This window comes from Bufo gargarizans, chromosome 4, assembly GCF_014858855.1.
Source record: "Bufo gargarizans isolate SCDJY-AF-19 chromosome 4, ASM1485885v1, whole genome shotgun sequence".
Classification (NCBI taxonomy): Eukaryota; Metazoa; Chordata; class Amphibia; order Anura; family Bufonidae; genus Bufo; species Bufo gargarizans.
The window spans coordinates 505,178,156-505,205,878 of NC_058083.1; the positions used below are offsets into that span (position 1 = coordinate 505,178,156).

Below are 27,723 nucleotides of genomic sequence, written 5' to 3' on the forward strand. Positions count from 1 at the left end.
TGCAAATCGGCCGACAAACGAGTGATTCCTTGTTTATCAGCTGATCGGTGGCACGATTATACCGCCAGATATCAGGAATGAGCGCTCCTATGAACACTTGTTCCCAGTAATTGAACGAATATCGCGCAGTGTATTAGGAACTTGCAAATTTCCCGGTAAAAAATTAATAAAATTTAACACGTTCCTGCAGCATGGCCCTGACACAGAAGATTCACACTTTCCTGCTCCCCGCCGCTCCCGCTGCCTCCGCCTCCATCTTCCGGTACCGGCCCTGTTTACATCCGGCTGGCTATGGGCATAGTCACTTGTACCTCTCCAGCCAATGACTGGCCTCAGTGGTGATGTGGCCACAAGCAGCGTTTCTCCGCACAAGTCAGTCATTTGCTGGAGAGGTTTTTCCGGGACAGGAAGATGGAGACGGCGAGAGCAGCCTGGAGCAGGAAAGTAGGAATCTTCTGTGTCAGGGGCCATGCTGCAGGAACTGGTTAAAAATCATTTTTACTGGGAAACCCCTTTAAGTGGCGACATTTCCTTCCTGCCTCCTATTCACAAATGTGCGCTTTCCTTCACTGCAGAGGACGGCGCTCACTGGTTCCTACCGCCTCCTGCACCCCCAGATATACTGTAAGTGCCCTGCAATAACCAGTAAGCACTTTCCCTGAAGCCTCACGCAGGCGGCCATTGTTTTAGTCCACATCTGAACCACATTTTTTTTAATGTGGCTTGGATGTGGACCTATTCACTTCAACGGGGCCGCAAAAGATGCGGACAGCACTACATGTGCTGACCGCATCCGTTACTCCGTTCCGCAAAATGCAGAACACACATGGCTGGTGTCCTGCGGACCAAAAGAAGAGGTACGGTCGTGTGTATCAGGCCTTACTAGCCGGGAAAGCACTTATTGGTTAACCCTTTAATGACCAGGCCTGAAAAGGCCTTATTGACCAGTCACTTTTTTGTGATTTAGCACATGTGGTTCAAACACTTTTTTATTTGTTGGACGACCAAAATAACTCTTGCAACTTTTTATTGCATAACACAGGGGTTTTTAATATATTTTTTTAGTTTGTGGAACACCTAAAGGGTTAACAAAGTTTGTAAAATCTGTTTTGAATACCTTGAGGGGTGTAGTCTCTTAAATGGGATCACTTTTTTGGAGTTTCTACTCTAGGAGTGCATCAGGGGGGCTTCAAATGGGACATGGTGTCAAAAAAACAATCCAACAAAATCTGCCTTCCAAAAACCATATGGCATTCCTTTCCTTCTGCGCCCTGCCGTGTGCCCGTACAGCAGTTTACGACCACATATGGGGTGTTTCTGTAAACTACAGAATCAGGGCAATAAATATTGAGTTTTGTTTGACTGTTAACCCTTGCTTTGTTAGCGGAAAAAATGGAATAAAATGGAAAATTTGCCAAAAAATTGCTGTTTTGGCACCGGTTTTATTTTTTGTTATTTACAATATTCATCTGACAGGTTAGATTATGCCCTATTTTTATAGAGCAGGTTGTTACGGACGCGACAATACCAAATATGACTACTACTTTTGTTTTTTTGTTTCAGTTTTACATAATAAAGCATTTTTGAAAAAAAAATTTTTTTTTGTGTCTCCATATTCTGAAAGCCAAAGTTTGTTTTTTATTTTTTGGGTGACTGTCTTATGTAGGGGCTCATTTTTTGCGGGATGAGGTGACTGTTAGATTGGCAATATTTTGGGGGGCATACGCCTTTTTGATCGCTTGGTGTTGCACTTTTAGTGATGTAAGGTGACAAAAAAATTGTTTATTTAGGACATTTATTTTTATTTTTTTGGACTGTGTTCATCTGAGGGGTTAGGTGATGTGATATGTTTATAGAGCCGGTCAATACAGATGCGGCGATACCTAATATGTCTACTTTTCTTTTGTTCCCTATTTAAAAAAATAATAATGTTTACTTTATTTGGGGAAAACGACTTTTTTTATTTTATTTTTACTTGGAACTTTTAATTTTTTGGGGGGGGGGAAACTTTATTTTTTCAACTTTTATAATTTTTTTGTCCCACTTTGGGTCTTCAACTTTTGGGGGTCTGATCCCCTTTTACAATGCATTCCAATACTTCTGTATTGGAATGCATTGGCTGTAAGTGTATTACAGTGTGTATTACTCATACAGCTTCCTGCCTGTGAGATCCAGGGGGCTAGATCTCACAGGCTCTCCACCGGAAGGCAGCCCCGATGCCTAAGGAAGGCATCGCGCTGCCTTCCCTGCTATCGGGTCCCCGTCACAGCAGCACACAGACCCGATGCAGCTCCAATCCCCGCCCGACATCGCACATCAAGGGTTAATGCGCCGGCATCGGTGACTTACCAATGCCGGCGCATCCAGCAGGGGTACTGCTATCAGTGACTGCCAGACCCCTGCCGCTGATCGGGCCGGCGCAGCTCCTGCACCCACCCGATCACCATGAAGTACATGTACGTCACACGGGTCTTTAAGGGGTTAAAAGACTTTTTTATTTTGTACTTTTATTTTTATTTTTAATATATACAGTGTATTTGCCACTTAATTAGTCCCCCAAAGGTCTATAAAAGACCTTTGAGGACATAGACTTTTTTTTGCAGTATTTCCACTGTAACTGGAGCATCCAAAGGAGCCCCAGTTACAGGGAAAACCAGCCTCCTGGCGAGGCTTTGTACAAGGCAGAGCTGGTGAGGCTCTGCAGTCCTCTGCCCCTGACACCCGGCGATCACCGCGCGCTGCTCACCTGTGTGAGGAGAAGGCAGAAGTGCTGATACACTGCTTCTGCCTTCTCCTCGGGTCTCGTGATGTCTCTGACAGCCGGGGACCCCTCCTGCTCCAGTGCAGGAGCTGTAACCCTGCAATTGTGCGGTGCTCCGGGCAGAAACGCAGCTGATCGCACAATCCGCTGTGTTTCTACCCAGCAGGACAGGGGCCACAAACCATGGCTCTGGGGGCAGGTGTTGCACCCCTGTTCTATAGGATAGATCCCATTGGCTGAAGTAAGAGGACCCCTTTAAGGCAGTTTGGTCAAATATGAAACATATGAAATACAAGAAGTGGTGTCGGCCTTCCAGTAAATATGCCGTCCTACGCGTGTTGGGTTGTTTCACTTGTCGCTTCCACCATCTGCCTCGCTGCTTGCTATTCCCTTAAGTGGGCTCGGGTGCTGGAGTCGGCTGTGAAGACGTGGGAGGAGGGGACTGCGAAGTCTTTGTGTAGACTAACAGATGGGGATTCGGCTCCAGTGAAAATGATATGGTATTGCCAAGAACAGGCGTGTTATGTAAACCATGCACAGCACCGACACAAGCCCCTAACATGCTGCCAGCGCTCGTCATCATGTATGTATACGTGTTCTGCTATAGCTCTTTCTTATCACATCCTTCTATTGACCTGGTGCTGTTTCTTGGCCTCGTATAGGCCATTAATGATCTGCATTAAAGGGGTTCTCCCATGATTAATGTAAAAATATACAAATCAGACCTCATACAGTACATGACAATCTGTAGAACCAGCCCTGCACCTCACATGGATCCAGAGATTTCCCCATTCATTGCTCTGCTAGATTTATATCAAGCTGACAGCTCAAGGGGGCGTGTCCATTCTGCTGCCGCTCAGGGGGCGTGTCCATTCTGCTGCCGCTCAGGGGGCGTGTCCATTCTGCTGCCGCTCAGGGGGCGTGTCCATTCTGCTGCCGCTCAGGGGGCGTGTCCATTCTGCTGCCGCTCAGGGGGCGTGTCCAGTCTGCTGCCGCGCAGGGGGCGTGTCTTTTCTGCAACAGCTCAAGGGGCGTGTCTTTTCTGCTGCAGCTAAGGGGGCGTGTCTCAGCTTTCCCTATCACAGTTCAGGAGGCAGTTGAAGGATGAAACTGAGCATGTGCGGCCTTCTCAGTGAGCAGGACAAAGAAATAAGAAAAACAAACAAACAGCAGGTGGCGCTATACAGATACATTTTATTGAATAACTCGATAATTTAACTAACTTACATTTTTAATTAGTTGCAATTACAAAATGATTCAGATCCAGGTGCTGGTTTGAAAACTATAGAATATTTTTGTGGGAAAACCCCTTTAAAGGGGATCTTGGAATAAAGACTTTTTCTGCGCTGTCTGCGTCACATGCTCCGCTGCAGCAGATAACAGGCTTCAGCAGGGATGCAGTTACAAGTGGCACATCACTGCTGAAGGTGGTAATTGGCTGCAGCAGAGCTATGCACCACTGGTCGCCCCACAGTCGGGAGACCGGAACATGGACATGCGGGAGCCAGCGCAGAGGATTGGAGCGGCAGGGAGCAGGTAAGTATTAATCCACTATATATGGAGGCAGTACAGAAAGTCTTTATTCTTGGAGAACCCCTTTAAACATGTCCAATCCAAGATCTGTCCAGGTTTAACCTGCACATATACACGAGGTAAATATCAGTTGAACCTGCTGAATTGGCAGATGTTGGGGAGATGCAGATTGTGCAATAGGATTTCAACTGTTCAAGTTCTTGTCGATGCATGCTTTTTCCCTTCTCCCAGTTCAGGGGACATGCATGCTTGAGCTGTGTGCATGTGTATTGGAGGGTCAGAGATGATGGCTGTCATAAGCCACCAGTTGTTCTTACCAAGGAAAGCTATAGCTGTACGCTTCCTGTAGTGGCCAGGAAAACGCTATACATTAGCAGCATTGCATATTTCAGTAGAGGAGTGTGTTGATTTTGTGGGAGTCAGTGACCTGTTCATTTGTGTGATGACTAGGTTAATGTGGACAAGGTTGCATGTAACATGGACAGTGTCAGAAAATGGGCAGGAATAAAACACTCTGTAACTAATTAGGTCTTGGGAATTGTGACAGCAGCAGCAGCAGAAGATATTTTGTTGATTTTGTGGGAGGCAGTGACCTGTTCACTTGTGTGATGATTAGGTGAATGAGAACGAGGTTGCATGTAACATGGACAGTGTCAGAAAATGGGCAGAAATATATCACCCTGTAACCAATCAGGATTTGGGAATTGTGACAGCAGCAGAGGGTTATTTTAATGGTGTGGGAGGCGGTGACCTGTTCATTTGTGTGATGAACAGTGTCATGAAGTGCACATAAATAGAACAGTATGTGACCAATCAGGTCTTGGGAATTGGGACAGCAGCAGAAGAGGGATTCTTTTGATTTTGTGAGGTGCAGTGATTTGTTGATTTGTGTAATGATTAGGTGAATGAGGACAATGTTGCAAGTAAACTGGAAAATGTCAGAAAATGGGCAGAAACCAAACACTCTGTAACAAATCAGGTCTTGGAATGGTGACCGCAGCAGAAGAGGATTATGTTGAAGCTGTGGGGGGGCAGTGACCAGTTCACTCCTCTGCAGACAATTTAGCATTTACATGAAGTGCTTCCCAGTCATGCTTGCAGTTACATTTACTGCTTAAAAGATTTCTTAAGCACAAGACCTTCTTAACCTACTTCTAGACTACCCGAGGCAGTTTGCTATTTTTGTATGTGATTTTTTTTTTGTTTGTTTGGCAAGGTAGTCTAGGTGTTCACTAGGAGCAATCCGCATTGCTCTGCCAGTAGGGGCAGCCATATGTCTCATTCCAGATAGCAGTCATCATAATGTATGTTTTGAAGACCAGCATCTCACAAGTGTTTCAGACCCAGCGAATATACAGTTGTACCTGGTGTATGTCGACCTATTGTAGGCTGTTTGGTCCTCAGCTGCTCGCTCTTTGATGTGTAGGTGACAGATCTGGAAATACTTGTTTATGCCCCTGCAGATATAGGTGTCGGCGCTACAGTTGGAACCAGACGTTTACAGACACTATATAAAAAGACACATTTGCATGTTTTTCTCAATATCTGACATGAAATCAGAATAAACCTTTTTCTGTTTTTGGTCAGTTAGGATTACCATAATTATTATTATTTCCCAAATGCCAGAATAATGAGAGAGAGAATGTTGACATACATTTCATTAATATTTGGTACCTATTGCCCTTAAACTGTATGACTTGGGTCAAACATTTTGGATATCCTTCCACAAGCTTCTCACAATAGTTGGTCAGAATTTAGGCCCATTCCTCCTGACAAAACTGGTGCAACTGAGCCATGTTTGTTGGTCGCCTTGCTCGCACCTGCCTTTTTCAGCTTTGCCCATACATTTTCAATAGGATTGAGATCAGGGCTTTGTGACGGTCGCTCCAAAACATTGACTTTGTTATCCTTAAGCCACTTTGTAACCAGTTTGGCAGTAAGGTCCATTTGGAAGACCCATTTCCGCCCAAGATCTAACTTCCTGGCTGATGTCTTGAGATGCTGCTTCAGTATTTCCACATAATCTTCTTCTTTCCTCATGATGCCATCTATTTTGTGAAATGCACCAGTCCCTCCTGCAGCAAAACAACCCCACAACATGATGCTGCCGCCCCCGTGTTTCACAGTTGTGTATTCTTAGGCTTCCAATCTTCTCCTTTTTCCTCTAAACGTAACAATGGTCATTATGGCCAGAAAGTTCAATTTTAGTTTCGTCAGACCACAGGACGTTTCCAAAAATGTAGGTCTTTGTTCCTGTCTGCATTTGCAAACATTAATAAACATTTCTTTTGGAGTAATGGCTTCTTCCTGGCAGAGCGGCTTTTCAGACCATGCTGATGCAGTACTCGTTTCACTGTGGATAGTGACACAATCTTACCAGCTTCCACCATCATCTTCACAAGGTCTTTTGCTTTTGTTCTTGGGTTGATATGCACATGTCGGGCCAAAGCACGTTCATCTCTGGGACACAGAACCCGTCTCCTTCCTGAGCGGTATAATGGCTGGACATTCCCATCTTTTGTTTGTACTTGCGTATAATTGTTTCTACAGATGAACGAGGCACCTTCAAGCCTCTTGAAATTGCACCCAAGGTTGAGCCAGACTTGTGCAAGTCCACCATTCTTTTCCTGATATCTTGGCTGATTTCTTTAGACTTTCCCATGATGCTACACAAAGAAGCAGTGTGTTTCAGGTGTGCAATTACATACATCCACAGGTGTGTCTCTAATTAACCCAGATGTTGCCAACAAACCTAACAGAAGCTTCCAAACACATTGCCTCATCATATGGGCAGTCCAGAATTGTTTAATCCTTAGGATACCAGCGCCGTACATGTACGGCGCAGAAATGTGGGACAGAAAACCCAGCAGCAGTACAGGTACGGCGCGCTGATCAGGGCGGGTGCAGGAGCTGCGCCCGCCCGATCAAAGGCAGGGGTCCGGCTGTTAATGATAGTCGGACCCCTGCTGTATGCTCTGGCATCGGTGAAAAATTGATTAAAATGGAAAATCTGCCAAAAAAGTGAAATTCAGAAGTATCATCTCCATGAATTCTTGTGGAACACCTAAAGGGTTATCGAAGTTTTTAAAATCCCTTGCGGTGTGTAGTTTATAAAATTGGGTCATTTTTTGGGTGGTTTCTATTATGTAAGCCTCACAAAGTGACTTCAGACCTGAACTGGTCCTTAAAAAGTGGGTTTTGGAAATTTTGCTTCTAAACTTCTTAGGCTACTTTCACACTTGCAGCAGAGTGATCCGGCAAGCGGTTCCGTAGCCGGAACTGCCTGCTGGATCCGGCATTCTGCATGCAAACGGACAGCATTTGTAGACGGATCCGGATCAGTCTTACAAATGAATTGCAAGAACGGATCTGTCTCTCCGGATGTCATCCGGAGAAACTGATCCGTTATACATTTTTTTCACATTTATACCGGTCTGAGCATGTATTTTTGATGCAGCACTAATACATTTCAATGTAAGTTAGTGCCGGCAACTGATCCGGAATTTTGGTTTGGAGATAATACCGCAGCATGCTGTGGTATTTCTTCCGTCCAAAACGCAGTTCAGTGACTGAACTGAAGACATCCTGATGCATCCTGAATAGATTTCTCTCGATTCAGAATGCATGGGGGTAAAACTGATCAGTTATTTTCCGGTAGAGAGCCCCTTGGACGGAACGCCGTGCTGGAAAAGAATAACGCTAGTGTGAAAGTACCCTTAGCCTTCTAACGTCCCCAAAAAATTAAATGGCATTCACAAAATTATCCAAACATGAAGTAGACCTATGGGGAATGTAAAGTAGTAACTATTTTTTGAGGTATTACTATCTATTTAAAAAGAAATTGAAATTTGGTATTTTTTTATAACTAAAAATGAAATTTTTTGACTCCATTTTACCAGGTCATGAAGTACAATATGTGAGGAGAAAACAATCTGAGAATGGTCTGGATAAGTCAAAGCGTTTTAAAGTTATCAGCACACTAAAGTGACACTTTATGTAATCCTAACTGACCAAAAACAGGAAAAGTTTATTCTGCTTTCATGTCAGATATCGAGAAGAACGTGCACTTGTGTCTTTCTACAGTATATAGTGTATGTAAACGTCTGGTTCCGACTGTATATTGCTGTCCACGTAGGTAAACGGCTCTTGTGTTTGTTTCCATTGTCACGGTAGAGATCTCGTATCCTTATTGAACTGGTGTCATGCAGAAAACTGCAACGAGTCAGTGAGGCCGGACAATGGAGGCGGACAAGTAACCATCGCCACGGCTGGGCGCCTCTGTCACATTGAGGGTGTCGCTGTTTGCGCTGCGGACTTTGCCTCCCGGACACGTTTCAGACAGGGTAGAATTTCCCAGCTGGAGGTTTTTGAGCTATTTTTGCATCATATTTGCTGCTGTTTCAGTTCATCTAATAAAACATTGTCACTAAAGTTATAGGTTTTTAAATACTACTTTACCCCGTGTGCTGCACAGGAGAGGAGAAGGTATGTCATTTCCAGGCTCTGACTGATTATAGAACTGAAGGGGTACCCCAACCTTTACAGGGCATCTGTCAGCAGATTTGTACCTGTTGCATGTGCACTTGGCAGCTGAAGGCATCTGTGTTGGTCCCATGTTCATTTGTGCCCGCATTGTTGAGAAAAATGATGTTTTACTATATGCAAATGAGCCTTTAGGAGCAACGGGGGCGTTACCATTACACCTAGAAGGCTCTGCTCTCTCTACAACTGCCACACCCTCTCCACTTAGATTGACAGGACCAGGCAGTGAAAACGTGATCACACCTGCCTGGCCCTGTAAACCAAAGTGCAGAGGGCACGGCAGTTGCAGAGAGAGCAGAGCTTCTAGGTGCAATGGTAATGCCCCTGTTGCTCCTAGAGGCTCATTTGCATATTTTAAAACATAATTTTTCTCAGCAATGCGGGACACATATAAACTGGGGCCAACACAGATGCCTACAGACTGCAAACAAACCCTGCGTAGTCTGATCCGGAAGACCTGACTCTATCCATCTGCCTTATTGCTAATCTATCAAAAGTATGTTAGAATAAGACGGGGGACGGAGAGAAGGGAGTATGACTGGGGGATGAGACTGCACAGGGTTTAATCGTCTGTTACCATGGAGACATAAGAGTTGCTTCACTCTTTATTTTAGATGTATTGGGAAAGTAAAATAAATTTGGTTCTGAAGTTGGACCTAACCAATCAGAGTCCACCTTTCATTTACCAAAGGATCTGTCAAAAATGAAAGGAGGAATATGATTGGTTGCTACGGGCAACTAAGCCAGTTCTACTTTACACCAGTTTGATAAATGACTCCAATAGTCTTTAAAAATACATGCCCACCCATTGGATATGTCTGACCACCGTGGCATAGACCTCCTACCCACGCTGCCTGTCCTGATATGGAGGCACAGGGTTCTACATTTTTAGTGATCAATCATGTTACCGGGATTTGGATGGATAGACGATACTGGCTGAAATACCCAGTTAATACATTTAAAAAAAATAATAATAATTTTTGAGATAGTTTTCTATTTTGGCTAGGGACACTTGCTGTGCCTGTATAACCACAATCACAAAAAATGTGACCGCCTCAGTAGTCATGCGATTATCATGTTACGTTTTCCCCCGTGGGGGGATTGCTGTCATGGGATTTTCCTCAGTACTATTGCTAGCTTAGCTTCTTACTAGTTGACAGAATGGAGCATGATCAGACTACACAAAGGGTTGTTTGTAGTCTGTATCCATGGAAACGGTTGCTGTATCCACAAAACCGCAGGAGACTTTTAAACAAAACGCTTTGCAGATTAGTTCATTGTTTTGCATTGGGACAATAAAAATGGTTGCTGACGTGCATGAACCCTTTATACCAGGGATGCCCAACCTGCGGCCCTCCCAGCCGTGCCTGGGCAGCCTACAGCTTTCAGGGCATGTTGGGAGTTGTAGTTTTGCAACAGTGGGGGGCCGCAGGTTGGGTATCCCTGCTTTGTACCCAGGCAGGAAGATTTGTCCTCAGGCGGAAATATTTCAATAAGGCCTCATGCACACCAACACATTTTGTTTCCGTGTCCGTTCCATAATTTTTTATTTTTTTTGCTGTCCGCATCCGTATGTCCGTTCCGTAGCCCCGCAAAAAAAAATAGAACATGTCCTATTCTTGTCAGTTTTAGGCATTGTTACAATTGATCCACCCAAAAAACGGGTGGCATACGGATGTCATCCGTTTTTTTTTTTTTGCGGATCCGCAATTTGCGGACGGCAAAGCACATACGGTCGTGTGCATGTAGCCTAATTTATATCTTGTCATTTTAAAATGACTGATTTTCTGATTATGGTTAGAATCATCGTGGGTGGCACTAAGGAGGCTCGTCCCCGTCTGCCATTGGCTGCTCCCCCCGTCCCCGTCTGCCATTGGCTGCTCCCCCCTGACACCGGATGTTTTCATCCATGTACAGGGAGAAGCAGCAGTGGCGGTGCGGGGACCAGGAGCGGCGCAGGGAGCGGGGTAAGTATATTACCTGTGAGGGGCCCGGCACATGGGGGGGCTGTTTGTGAAACTGGATAACCCCTTTAACTGCTCCCCACCACTACAGTCCTGTGCACTGGCTTCTTTTCCTCCATCTTCCAGTCCTCAGCTTGTTCTCTACTAGGACATGTCCACACGAGCCGCTGCAGCCAATGACTGGCTTCAGCAAGGAAGTGTCACTTGGGGAACATGGCCCCTGTTCTTGTGATTGGCAGGGGGCCCCAGTGGTAGGATCAGACCCTTATCTCTTATCCTGTGGACAGGGGATAAATTGCTGTAATTGGATGACCCCTTTAAACTATAAGGTCGGAAGGGGGAGACTGAACACGTTTAAATTAGACGTGTAGTACGTTCACTTTCTTATTTGACAATATTATATTCTCCTTCCGTGTTGTCGGCTTCAAGTGGGACAGCAATGCCAATTCCACAGACTGGGTTAACTTTTAGAAAAGTATTCAAAAGAAGATGGGGGAAAAAAAAGTTGAAAAACCGATCGTCAACCATCCAAAAAAGACACTTTCCCTTTAAGATACATTGATTTGGTTTCTTTTGTCTTACTGCCCTCTAGTTGCAGAAGCAAGTATTACACCTTATTGTAAAACTATGCAAAGTGATAGCACAAGACTCTGCCCCCTGTGATTTGTGACAACAGATTTCTATTCCTTAGCTGACATAATAGAGAACCCATAAGGTTGTGGTTCTGGGTTATATAATGGGGTAGGGTATTTCTATTCTGTACCAAGATGTATAGCTTTATAGTAATCAACATGTATACGTTTTCTTGGAACTGGCCCAAGTCTCCGAAATTCTTTACAGGATCCAAACAAAGGCAAATGCTTTGGGTCATAGCTTATCATGACTGACTGCCCAGGACCTCGGCTTGGCACAAGAAAATCATTCTAAGGCCCGTTCCATGCATTTTGCGGTCCCCAATGCACAGGCAACATCCGTGCGGTTTCCGCAGACGGGTGAAGACCCGTTCAACTTGAATGGGTCCGTGATCCGTCCACACCTCAAAAAAAATAAATAGAACAAGTTCTATTTTTTTGCAGTGCGGAGGCTCTGAGTGAAACCCGGCTCCGTGCCTTCCTTCTGCACCGCACCTTCCGGATTGAGGACCCATTCAAGTGAATGGGTCCTCATCTGTGATGCAGTGCACAAACGGCCGGGGCCCTATATTGAGGACCTGCTGTTTGCGGGCCACGATACAGGCCCGGCCGGGGAAGCTTGGCATGCGTATGAAATATATGTTTGGATTCTATGCTGTATAATCCTTTATATCTCGGAGAAATAAGCGTCACCAGTTGTGCCTTGATACCGCTTATCCCTGTATTAATACACTACGCTGGATCGCCAAAGTAAAACTTGCAGGTGTATGGAGAGTTGATGAGGATAGCCGCTGGATTTGTTTTGTGTATTTTTTGGGTTTTGCACTTTGTGTGGCAGTTTTCTCCTTGACATGCATCCTGCCGTGCGGCAGTGTAATGACTGGATAAGGTAATACGCGGTAAAGGTCACGCAAGAGCGGCACCTGAGCTCTGCTGAAAGGTCACATCCGGCCTGCGGACATGCAGGACTTTTAGGATCTATCCTTTTGTTCCTGCTTGGTGAATTGATGATAATTCCTTTTGTTGTGGCTGAAAGGATTCGGAGGCTGGGTGTGAGGGCGCAGCAGTGCCCGGCGTGTGCCGGGAGATCACTGTGCTGTGCAGTGTACTGCAATATCAATGCATCATTTTAAAGGGCTTCTCCCATGAAAATTAGACATCATATAGCACATGACAATCTCTTTCTAACAAAGCTAGAACCAGCCCTGTACCTCACATGGATCCAGAGATCTCCACACTGATTGCTCTTCTAGATATATATCAAGCTGGCAGCTAAAGGAGAGTGTCCTTTCTGCTACAGCTCAGGGGGCGTGTCCATGCTCTCCCTATCACAACTGTGCTATACAGCAGGCAGAAGGATGAAACTGAGCATGTTCGACCTTCTCTGTGCGATGTGCGTTCTGTGCGATGGGCCCCCTGGGATTAAATGACCGTAATGACCTAAGTGTATATTTATAAATGATAATACTAACACGTGCCTAGATTGGTATATGTAAGCAGATCAAGTAGATGTCAGGGATGTTTTTAGTCCGGTACCTTAACTCACATTTCAGTAAGCGAGGCAATTGATTGCTTGTTTTCACTAGCGTCGAGGGTTGCCGAGGCAACAGAGACGCTTTAAAAAGGAGCGCACAGGTAGCGTGATTAGGTCAGAGGCCAGAGGAAGCACAAGTGTGCGAAACCGCTGTCGCCAGCTGATCACTCAGCATAGACACGCTTATGTCTGCCCCAGCCCGCTGAATTTTGTATCCGAACGTATACGAATAAAGAAACATCTTGCAACATATGGGTGAGTGCCGCTATCGTTATTCATTCTACTTACCGCATGATGTTCGACCTTCTCAGTGAGCAGGACAAAGAAATAAGAAAAAGACAAACAGCAGGTGGCGCTATACAGATACATTTTTAATTACATGCAATTACAAAAGTCTTCAGATCCAGGTGCTTTTTTGAAAACTGTAGAATATTTTTCGTGGGACCACCCTTTTAATGTAAAGGGTGCGGCAGGATGCCTCTGTACCATGCAGTATAATGAATCTGCCCGTGTACAACAATATCGTGCAGTATAATATGTGCCAGGATACCTCTGTACCATGTAGTATAGTGAGTGTGCCAGGATACTAATGTACTGAGCAGTATAATGAATGTACCGTGCAGTACAATGAGTGTGACAGGATACCACTGTACTGTGCAGTATAATGTGCCAGGATACCACTGAACTGTGCAGTATAATGTGTGCCAGGATACCATTGTACTGTGCAGTATAATGTGCCAGGATACCACTGAACTGTGCAGTATAATGTGCCAGGATACCACTGAACTGTGCAGTATAATGTGCCAGGATACCACTGAACTGTGCAGTATAATGAGTGTGCCAGGATACCATTGTACTGTGCAGTATAATGTGCCAGGATACCACTGAACTGTGCAGTATAATGTGCCAGGATACCACTGAACTGTGCAGTATAATGTGCCAGGATACCACTGAACTGTGCAGTATAATGAGTGTGCCAGGATACCACTGAACTGTGCAGTATAATGTGTGCCAGGATACCACTGAACTGTGCAGTATAATGAGTGTGCCAGGATACAACTGAACTGTGCAGTATAATGAGTGTGCCAGGATACCAGTGTACCGTGCAGTATAAGGAGTGTGCCAGGATACCATTGTACCGTGCAGTATAAGGAGTGTGCCAGGATACCAGTGTACTGTGCAGTGTAATGAGTGTGCCAGGATACCAGTGTACTGTGCAGTATAATGAGTGTGCCAGGATACCAGTGTACTGTGCAGTATAATGAGTGTGCCAGGATACCACTGTACTGTGCAGTATGAGTGTGACAGGATACCACTGTACTCTGCAGTATGAGTGTGACAGGATACCACTGTACTGTGCAGTATGAGTGTGACAGGATACCAGTGTACCGTGCAGTGTAATGAGTGTGCCAGGATACCACTGTACCGTGCAGTGTAATGAGTGTGCCAGGATACCACTGTACCGTGCAGTGTAATGAGTGTGCCAGGATACCACTGTACCGTGCAGTGTAAGGAGTGTGACAGGATACCACTGTACCGTGCAGTATAAGGAGTGTGACAGGATACCACTGTACCGTGCAGTGTAATGAGTGTGCCAGGATACCACTGTACCGTGCAGTATAAGGAGTGTGCCAGGATACCACTGTACAGTGCAGTATAATGAGTGTGACAGGATACCACTGTACAGTGCAGTATAATGAGTGTGACAGGATACCACTGTACAGTGCAGTATAATGAGTGTGACAGGATACCACTGTACCGTGCAGTATAATGAGTGTGACAGGATACCACTGTACCGTGCAGTATAATGTGTGCCAGGATACCAGTGTACCGTGCAGTATAATAATTGTGGCAGGATACCAGTGTACTGTGCAGTATAATAATTGTGGCAGGATACCACTGTACCGTGCAGTATAATGTGTGCCAGGATACCAGTGTACTGTGCAGTATAATAATTGTGGCAGGATACCAGTGTACTGTGCAGTATAATGAGCCAATATACTCTACAGCATGGATCAGTGACTTCTGGTAAGGCTCCATTCACACGTCCGCAAATGGGTCCGCATCCGTTCCGCAATTTTGCGGAACTCTGTGCGGACCCATTCGTTTTCTATGGGAACGGAATGGATGCGGACAGCACACAGTGTGCTGTCCGCATTTGCGGAGCGCGGCCCTGATGTTCGCGTCCGCAGCTCCGCAAAAGATAGAACATGTCCTATTCTTGTCCGCAGCTTGCGGACAAGAATAGGCATTTCTATAGGGGTGCCGGGCGGGTGTGTTGCGGATCCGCAACACACCATGGACGTGTGAATGGAGCCTAATTCAGCTGTTGAAACTACAACTCCCATCCTTCTCCATTCACTTCATTGGGAGTTCTAAGAACAGCTAAGCAAGGATGCATGCTGGGAGTGGTAGTTTCACAACAGCTGACATGTCGGAAGTTGCTGATCCCTGCTGTACAGCAGTCCTATTACAGATGTAGCGAAATTAAATTTGAGTTTAAATAAGGCACCTGGTTTACCTGCAGTCCAAATGACAATCTCATCTCTGCTACATCAGTATGGGCGGTACTACTCATTGGTAGATGTGTGCGGTAATTCCAAATACCAAAGCCTTTTTTCCTGATGGTATGAAGTTCAACCTCCTTCACATAGTGCTCCAGATATCTCACAACTGGTCAGACCAGCGTGGAGCGGTTCCCCATCAGCTTTAAAACCCAGTTCTCAGGGAACTACTTCCACCACGTAGTGCTGGGGATCCACCATAATGGACACTACGGGACACTGGGCATGAGCAGAAGGTCGGACCTTATGGATAAACCCATGACCTTTAAGACTCTGAGCGAGCTCATCTTTGACTTTGAGGAATCGTACAAAATGTATTCTCACACGGTGAAGAAGGTCAAAATCGGTTTATATGTCCCTCATGATCCCCACACGTTCCAGCCAATCGAGTGGAGGTATCTAGTCATCAACATGGGGAAGATGGTGCGAGCCGATATCAAGAAGGAACTGGAGAAACATGCCCGGGACATGAGGATGAAGGTAGGTGAAGATGTGTCTCTATGGTGCATGGTAATCTGTCCACCCTGAACACTTTCATACCATGGACAGCATGTCCACAGTATAGATAATAACTGTATGATCTCTGCCCGATCCTGAGACCTCCGGGTGGAGATCATGTTGTCCTCTTCCTTAAGTCTTTCTGACAAGCTAATCACAGGCTGTTCTGCTGCTGGGATTCCTAGCGATCACCTGTAATCTGTTGGGGAGAGAGCTGCAGCAGAAAGGACACGCCCCCTGAGCTGTAATAGGAGGAGAGCTGCAGTAGAAAGGACACACCTCCTGAGCTGTAATAGGGGGAGAGCTGCAGTCAAAAGACACACCTCCTAAGTTGTAATAGGGGGAGAGCTGCAGTAGAAAGGACACACCTTCTGAGCTGTAATAGGAGGAGAGCTGCAGTAGAAAGGACACACCTCCTGAGCTGTAATAGGGGGAGAGCTGCAGTAGAAAGGACACACCTCCTGAGCTGTAATAGGGGGAGAGCTGCAGTAGAAAGGACACACCTCCTGAGCTGTAATAGGAGGAGAGCTGCCGTAGAAAGGACACACCTCCTGAGCTGTAATAGGGGGAGAGCTGCAGTAGAAAGGACACCCCTCCTGAGCTGTAATAGGGGGAGAGAGCTGCAGCAGAGAAGACACGCCCACAGAAGCAAATTTAAAAAGAAATAGATAAAAATTACATTAATAAGTGTCTTCCAGATTGCATCAGCATCCTTTCAAATAATCATTTATGAAGGTAGTTGTAATTCAGTTATGTATTTCTTTTCCCTTTATTGCTCCTATCTCCCATTCTGGGCTGTGGTCACATGACCGTGTCCATGCAGCTCTTTCTTATTTCCTGTGATGTCGTGTCCATGGGCGTCCCAGCAGACGTACTTGAATTAGCGTTGTATTCTTTTTTTTAATAATAAAAAAAATCCAATAACAGGACGCGTTTCGGCTCATTCAGCCTTTCTTAACCGTATAATGATAAATGACATTAGATAACATTTTAACTAGTGTAACTAGCAGGGTGGGAGGAGCTATAAACTAGATGGGAGCTGTTGGGGTGGTGATAGGGGAGTGTCTATGTAACTAGCTGGGTGGGAGGAGCTATAAACTAGATGGGAGCTGTTGGGGTGGTGATAGGGGAGTGTCTATGTAACTAGCTGTGTGGGAGGAGCTATAAACTAGATGGGAGCTGTTGGGGTGGTGATAGGGGAGTGTCTATGTAACTAGCTGGGTGGGAGGAGCTATAAACTAGATGGGAGCTGTTGGGGTGGTGATAGGGGAGTGTCTATGTAACTAGCAGGGTGGGAGGAGCTATAAACTAGATGGGTGTTAGGGGTGGTGATAGGGGAGTGTATGTAACTAGCTGGGTGGGAGGAGCTATAAACAATCTGGGTGTTAGGGGCGGGGCTGGAGCTGAGGCAGAGGAAGGAGAAGTCCATCATGGGATTGGTTGGAGACAGGAACAGGAAGTGCTACATACAGGATGGAAACAAACCGGGGGGATTAGTTTACATGGTGAAAACGGGTGAGGATAGTCCAAACTGAAAAATAAAAAGCATGGGGAAAGATGTACATGAGATAAGTGACTACATGAGCATATCCTTTCAACACCATAATATTCCTGGAAAAACCCTTTTAAAGGACTAGTTATTCATTAGTAGTGGACACCTAGTTAAATGGGTTTCCATCAGTCACCAGTTTGAAGGAGCCACGAGACTCGGAATGGGACTTAGTTGCACAAAGACCATGTGAACGATGGATGTGATGTCACAGGCCAAGGAAGGGGCTGCAGCGCTCACCCGAGGTCCGACACCCCTTCCAACAGCTGATTGTGCCAGCCCCATCCTGAGGATAGCACTGAATGCAGTCATAGTTCTTATAGGGAGCACATTAGGCAGTTTCATGAATATCTAAACAGAGCGTTTTGTGTGCGGTTCCTAAAATGAATCAAAAGCTGCAGTCCCAGAATCAGGGAGTAGGTCCGTTATCCCTATAATAATAGCACATAAAAATGAAGTTTGGGCCCGCGCTGAAGGTGCTTTAAGTAGAGGTCAGTTCACACACAATCACCCCTATGGGCCACATAACCAGCCTGATGAAGGGCATGCTTTCTGCCCGAAACGTTGTTTCAGTTTCAAAAAGGACCGCTAATAAAAATCAATTAATCAAAATTGGAGTGCTGTCTAAATTGTTGAATACTTACCCGTTCCAAGAGGTGGAGCAAGGAACACACCGAGAGGTGCACCCAAACCAGTCAGTATAAGATAGAGTGCCGTGATCAACACGCGATTCTAGGAGTAATAAATACCGCCCTAATGAAAGCAAAAAATGTGACGCCCCAGACGAAGCAGATAGCGAAACCCGGGTCGGGCAGGAATACCACTTTTTTATGTGCGTTGTCAAAAGAACAGATTTTGTAAGTACAATAAAACACAGAGAATCCTTTTACTTGAGGGTCTGCACTATGTTTTTTTCCATTTGAAGGGATAACGTTTTCTGCTGGCGGTTGGTTCAGAGATCGAGGGGGCTGAAGCCAGAGACTGAGGAAACGGCCTCTGGAAAAGGGATTGTGTGTGAACTGACCTCTACTTAACCTCTTCAGGACACAGGGCGTACAGGTACGCCCTTATGTCCTGGTACTTAAGGACACAGGGCGTGGCTGTACGCCCTGTGCATTTCTGATCACCGCCGCGCAGCGGGCGGTGATCGGAATTCGGTGCCTGCTCAAATCATTGAGAAGGCACCTCGGCTAAATGCCCGGGGGGGGGGGTCCTGTGAAATTCAGACCTGCGGTTTGCGGCTTTTATCTATTGCGGCGGCGGGCGGTGCCATCGGGTCCCCATGGGGCTGTGGGGGGGACCCGATGGCATGGAAGGCAGCGCTGCCTTCCGGTGAAGAGCCTGTGAGATCCAGCCCCCTGGATCTCACAGGCCCCGGAAGCTGTATGAGAAATACACAGTATTACTCATACAGCCTTTGCATTCCAATACAGAAGTATTGGAATGCATTGTAAAGGATTAGACCCCCAAAAGTTCAAGTCCCAAAGTGGGACAAAAAATTAAGTGAAGAAAAAAAAGTTTAAAAAATAAAGTTTCCCCCCAAAAAATTTAAAGTTTCAAGTGAAAATAAACAAAAACGTAATTTTCCCCAAATAAGGTAAGAAAAAATTGGTAAAAAATTGGTAAAAAATAGGGGGGGGGGGGGAGAAAGTAGACATATTAGGTATGGCCGCGTTCGTATTGACCGGCTCTATAAATATATCACATGACCTAACCCCTCAGATGAACACCGTAAAAAATTAAAAATAAAAACTGTGCTAAATAAACCATTTTATGTCACCTTACATCACAAAAAGTGTAATAGCAAGCGATCAAAAGGTCATATGCACCCCAAAATAGGGCCAATCAAACCGTCATCTCATCCCGCAAAAAATGAGACCCTACCTAAGATAATCGCCCAAAAACTGAAAAAACGATGGCTCTCAGACTATGGAGACACTAAAACATGATTTTTTTTGGTTTCAAAAATGATATTATTGTGTAAAACTTACATAAATAAAAAAAAGTATACATATTAGGTATCACCGCATCCGTATCGACCGGCTCTATAAAAATATCACATGACCTAACCCCTCAGATGAACACCGTAAAAAATAAAAACTGTGCTAAATAAACAATTTTTTGTCACCTTACATCACAAAAGTGTAATAGCAAGCGATCAAAAAGTCACACGCACCCCAAAATAGTGCCAATAAAACCGTCATCTCATCTTGCAAAAATCATACCCTACCCAAGGTAATCGCCCAAAAACTGAAAAAATTATGGCTCGCAGACTATGGAAACACAAAAACATGATATTTTTTTTTTGCTTCAAAAATAAAATCATTGTGTAAAACTTACATAAAAAAAAAAAAGTATACATATTGGGTATCGCCGCGTCCGTGACAACCTGGTCTATAAAAATACCACATGATCTAACCTGTCAGATGAATAATAACAAAAAATAAAAACGGTGCCAAAACAGCTATTTCTTGTTATCTTGCCTCACAAAAAGTGTAATGTAGAGCAACCAAAAATCATATGTACCCTAAACTAGTACCAAAAAAACTTCCACCCTATCCCATAGTTTCTAAAATGGGGTCACTTTTTGGGGGTTTCTACTCTAGGGGTGCATCAGGAGGGGTTCAAATGGGACATTGTGTAAAAAAAAAAACAGTCCAGCAAAATGTGCCTTCCAAAAACCGTATGGCATTCCTTTCCTTCTGCGCCCTGCCGTGTGCCCGTACCGCAGTTTACGACCACATATGGGGTGTTTCTGTAAACTACAGAATAAGGGCCATAAATATTGAGTTTTGTTTGGCTGTTAATCCTTGCTTTGTTACTGGAAAAAATGGATTAAAATGGAAAATTTGCCCAAAAATTTAAATTCTGAAATTTTATCTCCATTTGCCAATAACTCTTATGGAACACCTAAAGGGTTAACGATGTTTGTAAAATCAGTTTTGAATACCTTCAGGGGTGTAGTTTCTTAGATGGGGTCACTTTTATGGAGTTTCTACTCTAGGGTTGCATCAGGGGGGCTTCAAATGGGATATGGTGTCAAAAAAATAACAGTCCAGCAAAAAACGTATGGCATTCCTTTTCTTTCTAAGCCCTGCCGTGTGCCCGTACAGGAGTTTACGACCACATATGGGGTGTTTCTGTAAACTACAGAATCAGGGCCATAAATATTGAGTTTTCTTTGGCTGTTAACCCTTGCTTTGTAACAGAATTCTTTTTTTTTAATGGAAAATCTGCCAAAAAAGTGAAATTTTGAAATTGAAATTGTATCTCTATTTTCCATTAATTCTTGAGGAACACCTAAAGGGTTAACAAAGTTTGTAAAATCAGTTTTGAATACCTTGAGGGGTGTCGTTTCTAGAATGGGGTCATTTTTGTGTGGTTTCTATTATGTAAGCCTCGCAAAGTGACTTCAGACCTGAACTGGTCCCTAAAAATTGGGTTTTTGACAATTTCTGAAAAATTTCAAGATTTGCTTCTAAACTTCTAAGCCTTATAACATCCCCAAAAACTAAAATATCATTCCCAAAATGATCCAAACATGAAGTAGACATATGGGGAATGTAAAGTAATAGCTATTTTTAGAGGTATTACTATGTATTACCCTGGGTTCACACCTGAGCGTTCCTCAAACGCGCGTTTTACGCGCGTTTTTGTCGCGCGTTTTTATGCGCGTTTTTTGTAATAGTAAACGCGCGTTTTTTGTAATAGTAAACGCGCGTTTGACGCGCGTTTGTGTCATTGACTGCAGTGTCCTATGGCCACAAACGCGCGTCAAAACGCCCCAAAGAAGCTCAAGTACTTGTTTGAGCGTCGGGCGTTTTACAGCGCGTTCGTACGCGCTGTAAAACGCCCAGGTGTGAACCCTTCCCATAGGGAAGCATTGGTTTTCATGTCTTAAGCGTTTTACAGCGCGTTTGAACGCGCTGTAAAACGCTCAGGTGTGAACCCAGGGTAATAGAAGTAGAGAAATTGAAACTTGGAAATTTGCATTTTTTTAAAACATTTTTGCTAAATTTGGTATTTTTTTTATAAATAAAAATTGCTTTTTTTTAACTTCATTTTACCAGTGTCATGAAGTACAATATATGACGAAAAAACAATCTCAGAATGGCCTAGATAAGTCAGTGTTTTAAAGTTATCACCACTTAGGCCTCGTTCACACTTCAGTGTTTGGTCAGTGATTTCCATCAGTGATTTGTGAGCCAAAACCAGAAGTGGAGCCTCCACAGACATGAGGTAGAAGGGAAAGATCTGCTCCTGTTCTGTGTTTAGAGCTGCACCTGGTTTTGGCTCACAAATCACTGATGGAAATCACTGACCGAACACTGACGTGTGAACGAGGCCTTAGGCCCCTTTCACACGGGCGAGATTTCCGCGCGGGTGCGATGCGTGAGTTGAACGCATTGCACCCGCACTGAATCCTGACCCATTCATTTCTATGGGGCTGTTCACATGAGCGGTGATTTTCACGCATCACTTATGCGTTGCGTGAAAATCGCAGCATGTTCTATATTCAGCGTTTTTCACGTAACGCAGGCCCCATAGAAATGAATGGGGTTGCGTGAAAATCGCAAGCATCCGCAAGCAAGTGCGGATGCGGTGCGATTTCCACGCATGGTTGCTAGGTGACAGTCTATTCACTGTATTATTTTCCCTTATAACATGGTTATAAGGGAAAATAATAGCATTCTGAATACAGAATGCTTAGTATAATAGCGCTGGAAGGGTTAAAAAAAATAAAAAAGTTAACTCACCTTATCCCCATGATCGCGTAGTTCCCGGTCGGTCTGTTCTTTAGCTGTGGGCTGAATGACCTTTGGTGATGTCAGATCACATGCTCCATCACCATGGTGATGGAGCATGTGATCTGACATCACCACAGGTCCTTTAGCCACAGCTAAAGAACAGACCGACCGGGAACTAGGCGATCATGGGGATAAGGTGAGTTAACTTTTTTATTTTTTTTAACCCTTCCAGCGCTATTATACTAAGCATTCTGTATTCAGAATGCTATTATTTTCCCTTATAACCATGTTATAAGGGAAAATAATACAATCTTCAGAACATCAATCCCAAGCCCGAACTTCTGTGAAGAAGTTCGGGTTTGGGTACCAAACATGCGCGATTTTTCTCACGCGAGTGCAAAACTCATTACAATGTTTTGCACTCGCGCGGAAAAATCGCGGGTGTTTCCGCAACGCACCCGCACATTTTTCCGCAACGCCCGTGTGAAACCAGCCTTAAAGTGACACTGGTCAGATTTGCAAAAAATGGCCTGGTCCTTAAGGTGAAATAAGGCTGTGTCCTTAAGGAGTTAAAGCACCTTCAGCGCGTACCCAAACCTAATTTTTAAGTTTCATGAATATGTTCTGCATAGTGGGGGGCAGCCACTTTCTGTTCACATCTGAACACTTCTTACCCGTTGCCGTGGAAACAGAATTATAATATACCCCAGCTTGCCAATACTTGTATCCAGGGGGCGTACATAGAAATCACTGGGGCCCATAGCAAGAATTTAAATTGGGCCCCCATTCCCCTTTTATAGCCCCTCCCACTACCCATTCCAGGCCTCTCCCTTTGTTCCATAACTATGCTCACTGCTGCATTTTATAATTTATACCATTAGGGCCGGATTGGGATTACAAAACAGCCCTGGCACACAAGAGGTATAATAGATGCAGTGTGTACAGATGTATAGTGTATACAGCAGTGTACTGTTATGTGAGGTATGAGGTATAATATATGCAGTGTGTATAGGTATATAGTATATACCGTAGTGTACTGTTATGTGAGGTATGAGGTATAATATATGCAGTGTGTATAGGTATATAGTATATACCGTAGTGTACTGATATGTGAGGTACAAGGTATAATATATGCAGTGTGTACAGGTATATAGTATATACAGCAGTGTACTGATATGTGAGGTACGGGTTATAATATATGCAGTGTGTACAGATATATTTTATATACAGCAGTGTACTGACGTGATGTACGAGGTATAATAGATGCAGTGTGTACAGGTATATAGTAAATACAGCAGTGTATTGACGTAAGGTATAAATTACAGCTCGTACCTCACATATCAGTCCACTGCTGTATATATAATATATCTGTACACACTTCATATATTATACCTCGTACCTCACATATCAGTACACTGCGGTGTATATACTATATGGCCTATTGCACACGACCGTATGGCTTTTTCAGTGTTTTGCGTTCCGTTTTTCATGGATCCGCTGTTCCGTTTTTTGTTTCCGTTGTGTTTCCGTTTCCGTTCCGTTTTTCCGTATGGCATATACAGTATACAGTAATTACATAGATAAAATTGGGTTGGCCATAACATTTTAAATAGATGGTTCAGGAAAAAACGGAACGGAAACGGAAGACATACGGATGCATTTCCGTATGTGTTCTGTTTTTTTTGCGGATCCATTGACTTGAATGGAGCCACGGACTGTGATTTGCGGGCAATAATAGGACATGTTCTATGTTAAAACGGAACGGAAAAACGGAAATACGGAATGCATACGGAGTACATTCCGTTTTTTTTGCGGAACCATTGAAATGAATGGTTCCGTATACGGACCGTATACGGAACGCAAAAAACGGCCAGTAAACGGGAAAAAAAAACGGCCGTGTGCAATAGGCCTATATCTGTACATATTGTATATATAATGCTGTGTGTGTGTGTATATATGTGTGTGTGTGTGTATATATATATATATATATATATATATATATATATATATATATATATATATATATATATATATATACAGAGCAGTGTATTGATGTGAGACATACAAGGTATAATACTGTAGATGCAGTGTGTACAGAAATATGTGGTCAGTTATACATTATGGTCACTGTGTGTACAGGTAGTGGTCACTGTAACTGTCTGAAGTATTATACATGAGTGAGCAATAAGTGAAAACAGGGCATGGGGGGGGGGGGTAGTAAATTATGAGGAGTGGAGGACCTCCTCTTACCAATCCATTCCAGTCTGTATGGATTAAATCAATGCAGAGCTGATTGTGAACTTTTAATACTTGCTGTCATCACAGGTCCTGGCAGATGTTCCTTTCAAACCTAGGAACTACACCATTTCTGGTGCAGTTCCTTTGCTAGATCCTGTAGGACCTGTGATGTTCAAGATGATGTCATCACAGGTCCTGGCAGATGCACTGTTCTAACCTGGGAACTACACTTAACACTGTGCATTTCCCTTACAGGATCTGTGATGACATCATCAAAGGTCCTTTAGCTTTAGAAAGATAGACAGGAGCATTTAGGGGGCGGGGCAGGCCCCATAGCAGCTGCATGGTCTGCGCATGGCCTAGATTCACATAGTTACAGAATTTAAAGGGGCTCCTCCTGAACTAGGACAATCCAGGGGACCCGCATGTTATAAAGAAGCCATTACCTAACTGGCAGATCCCACTTCTGTTCTCCCAGCCTGGATCTATTTACCCGGCTGCAGCAGTGACGTTCCATCAACATGTGACTACTGCAGCCAATCGCTGGCCTCTTTGATGCACTGCTGAAGCCAGTAATTGGCTGCAGCAGTCACGTGCTGTTGATTTGACATCACCGCTGCAGCTGATGGAACAGAGAACTTGAGCGGCGGTGCGGGATCTGCCAGGTAAATTATGATGTCTTCTTTACGACAGACGGGTCCCCTGTTTTGTCCGGTTTCCTTGAAACTGGACAACCCCTTTAATTCTTATTTTGCATTTTAAATCCAGCTGCCTAGAATATTAAAATGATTACAGTAAAATTCCAATAATCTGGCACGCTCGGAACTGCAAACTCTGGATTATCAGTCATAACAACCACAAGATTTTGATGTAATAGCCCATGACGTCTCCTGTCCATCTTTCATGCTCCACACCGCTGCGCCAAAACGGAGGGAGCTTTCTGTATACTGCCCTCTTGTGTCAAGTAGCTGAATAATTCTTCTGCTGTATAAAACCTTATGCATGTAAGTGTATTTGGATACTTGCCAACATTGTAGCCGGTAAATTTGCGGCATGTAAGCTACATTCTGGGACCTCCCACCCATTTTCGGCCCAGGAATGCCCAGATTTTTTGGGACAGTCCCTGTGAATTTGTGACTGTTGGCAACTATAGGTGAAACTCGAAAAATTAGAATATCGTGCAAAGTTCATTTATTTCAGTAATGCAACTTAAAAGGTGAAACTAACATATGAGACTCATTACCTGCAAAGTGAGATATTTCAAGCCTTTATTTGTTATAATTTGGATTCAAGTGAATGGATCCGCATCCGTGATGCGGGGTGCACACGGCCAGTGCCCGCATATTGCGGACCCACTGTTTGCATGAGCCCTTATTTTGTAGCATATCTGGCAGGTATACCATAAATGTCTGAAATGGGAGTAAGAATTAACATAAAAGAGTCATATCTTACTTGTGTGACCAGAGAAGTCATATTTTCAAGCTCTGACTCGTCTCAGGTTAATTTGCATATGTATCAAATCAGTTTTTATACTCAATAAAAGCACACAGAGCTATGGGGACTGGGTATTGTGGATGTGCTAGCGGCGATCTAGCAGCCCATGTCCTCAGCTCTATGCGCAAAATCCTGGTGACAGGTTCCCTTTAAGACAACCGGTGTCTGACAATGGGGAGCTCTGGTTGTTCATGGTTGGTCAGTTATCAGAATGGCGGCCATGTAATACTACATTTCCCAGCAGCCACTGCAGAGATAATATCTGGACGGCTGCAGCTTTCCTTGGCAGAATTTCTTCTTTCTTTCTTCAAGTAAACCTCTAAACAGACTGAAACGATTTATGAATCATATGTTCTAAATTGTACCACAGACCACAAGATGTAGGTCTCTCGAGGTCATAGGCCGGGAAATCTGCCAAATTATTATATCAGGCACTAACCTCAAATATTACAGTTGTGATCGCCAACGTGTGACTCTCCAGCTGTTGCGTGGCATCTGTCAGGGCATGCTGGGTGTTGTAGTTTTGCAGCAGCTGAAGAACCACAGACTAGAGGCACTTATTAGTGTGCAGGTTTACCTAAAATTATGACAGAATAGACTTAAAGGGGTTGTCCTATAATTGATGTACAAAAATATAAAAATTTGACATCATATAGTACAAACAACAAAGCTAGAACCAGAGGTGGATCCAGAGATCCCCCCATTCACTTCTCCAATTGCTAGATCTACTGGCAGCTCAGAGGGCATGTCCATCGTTCTCAGCTCAGAGGGGCATGTCCTGTCTGCTGCATCACTATTCCTATCATAGCGCAGGAGGCGTCTCCTTTCTGCTGCAGCTCTCTTGCTATCACAGCTCAGGCTGCGTGTAGTTTCTACTGCAGCTCTCTCCCTGTAACTGTCACAGCAGCATGTGCGACCACCTCAGCGAGGTGGACAGAGAAATAGGGAAAACAACAAACTGCAGGTGGTGCTGTACTAATAGTTTTTACTGCGTTTTAAAGAGGTTTTCTGAGTATTATAAAGGGAACCTGTCAGCTAGAAAATGCATATTAAACCGCCAGCAGTACCTTATTGCAGCCTGTAGCAGGATTATAAAAGGTGTCTGTCTTTTCTGTACAATGCGCCAGAAGTCTGAAAAAAGACTATGTAAACGATAGTCTTGAAGTCAAGAGGGCAGCAGCTTTCTCGCCTTAGTATTTGATTGATAGGATGTCCAATTCTTTCACTGCTGGGCACTTGAGCGTGGTCTTGCTCATGCGCAGGCTCTCATGTCAGAGTGCCTAATCATTGAGCCTACCTCACAGCGGAGTGGAACAGTGCGCAGGCACTGCAGGGACACAGCGCACTCGCAAGACTACGTTTGAGCGTCCAGTGGTGAAGAAATTGGAACTCCTATCAATCAAACGCTAAGGGGCCGGAACGCAATCGTTTACATAGTGTGGGCACTTGAATAAAAGTATTTTTTCAGATTTTTGGCGCATTGTACAGAAAAGACACAGACACCTTTTATAATTATGCTACAGGCTGCAAATAAGGTACTGCTAGCGGTTTAATATGCATTTTCTAGGTGACAGGTTCTCTTTAAAAGGGTTTTGCCCTTGCTAGGATATGCTCCCATTGTATGATAGAACGGAGCGGGGAAATGAATGGAGGGCACACTGCGTAT

The 27,723-nt window shown here is 44.3% G+C and overlaps 1 protein-coding gene across 1 annotated transcript in view; it reads left to right on the forward strand.

Moving 5' to 3' along the window:
- The window catches only part of VASH2 (vasohibin 2), a 90,314-nt gene that overhangs the window by 54,949 nt on the left and 7,642 nt on the right, over positions 1-27,723 (forward strand). Inside the window, exon 6 of the mRNA XM_044291487.1 lies at positions 15,629-16,010. Within this exon, the coding sequence (XP_044147422.1) occupies positions 15,629-16,010 (382 nt within the window). The remainder of the gene's footprint in view (positions 1-15,628; positions 16,011-27,723) is intronic.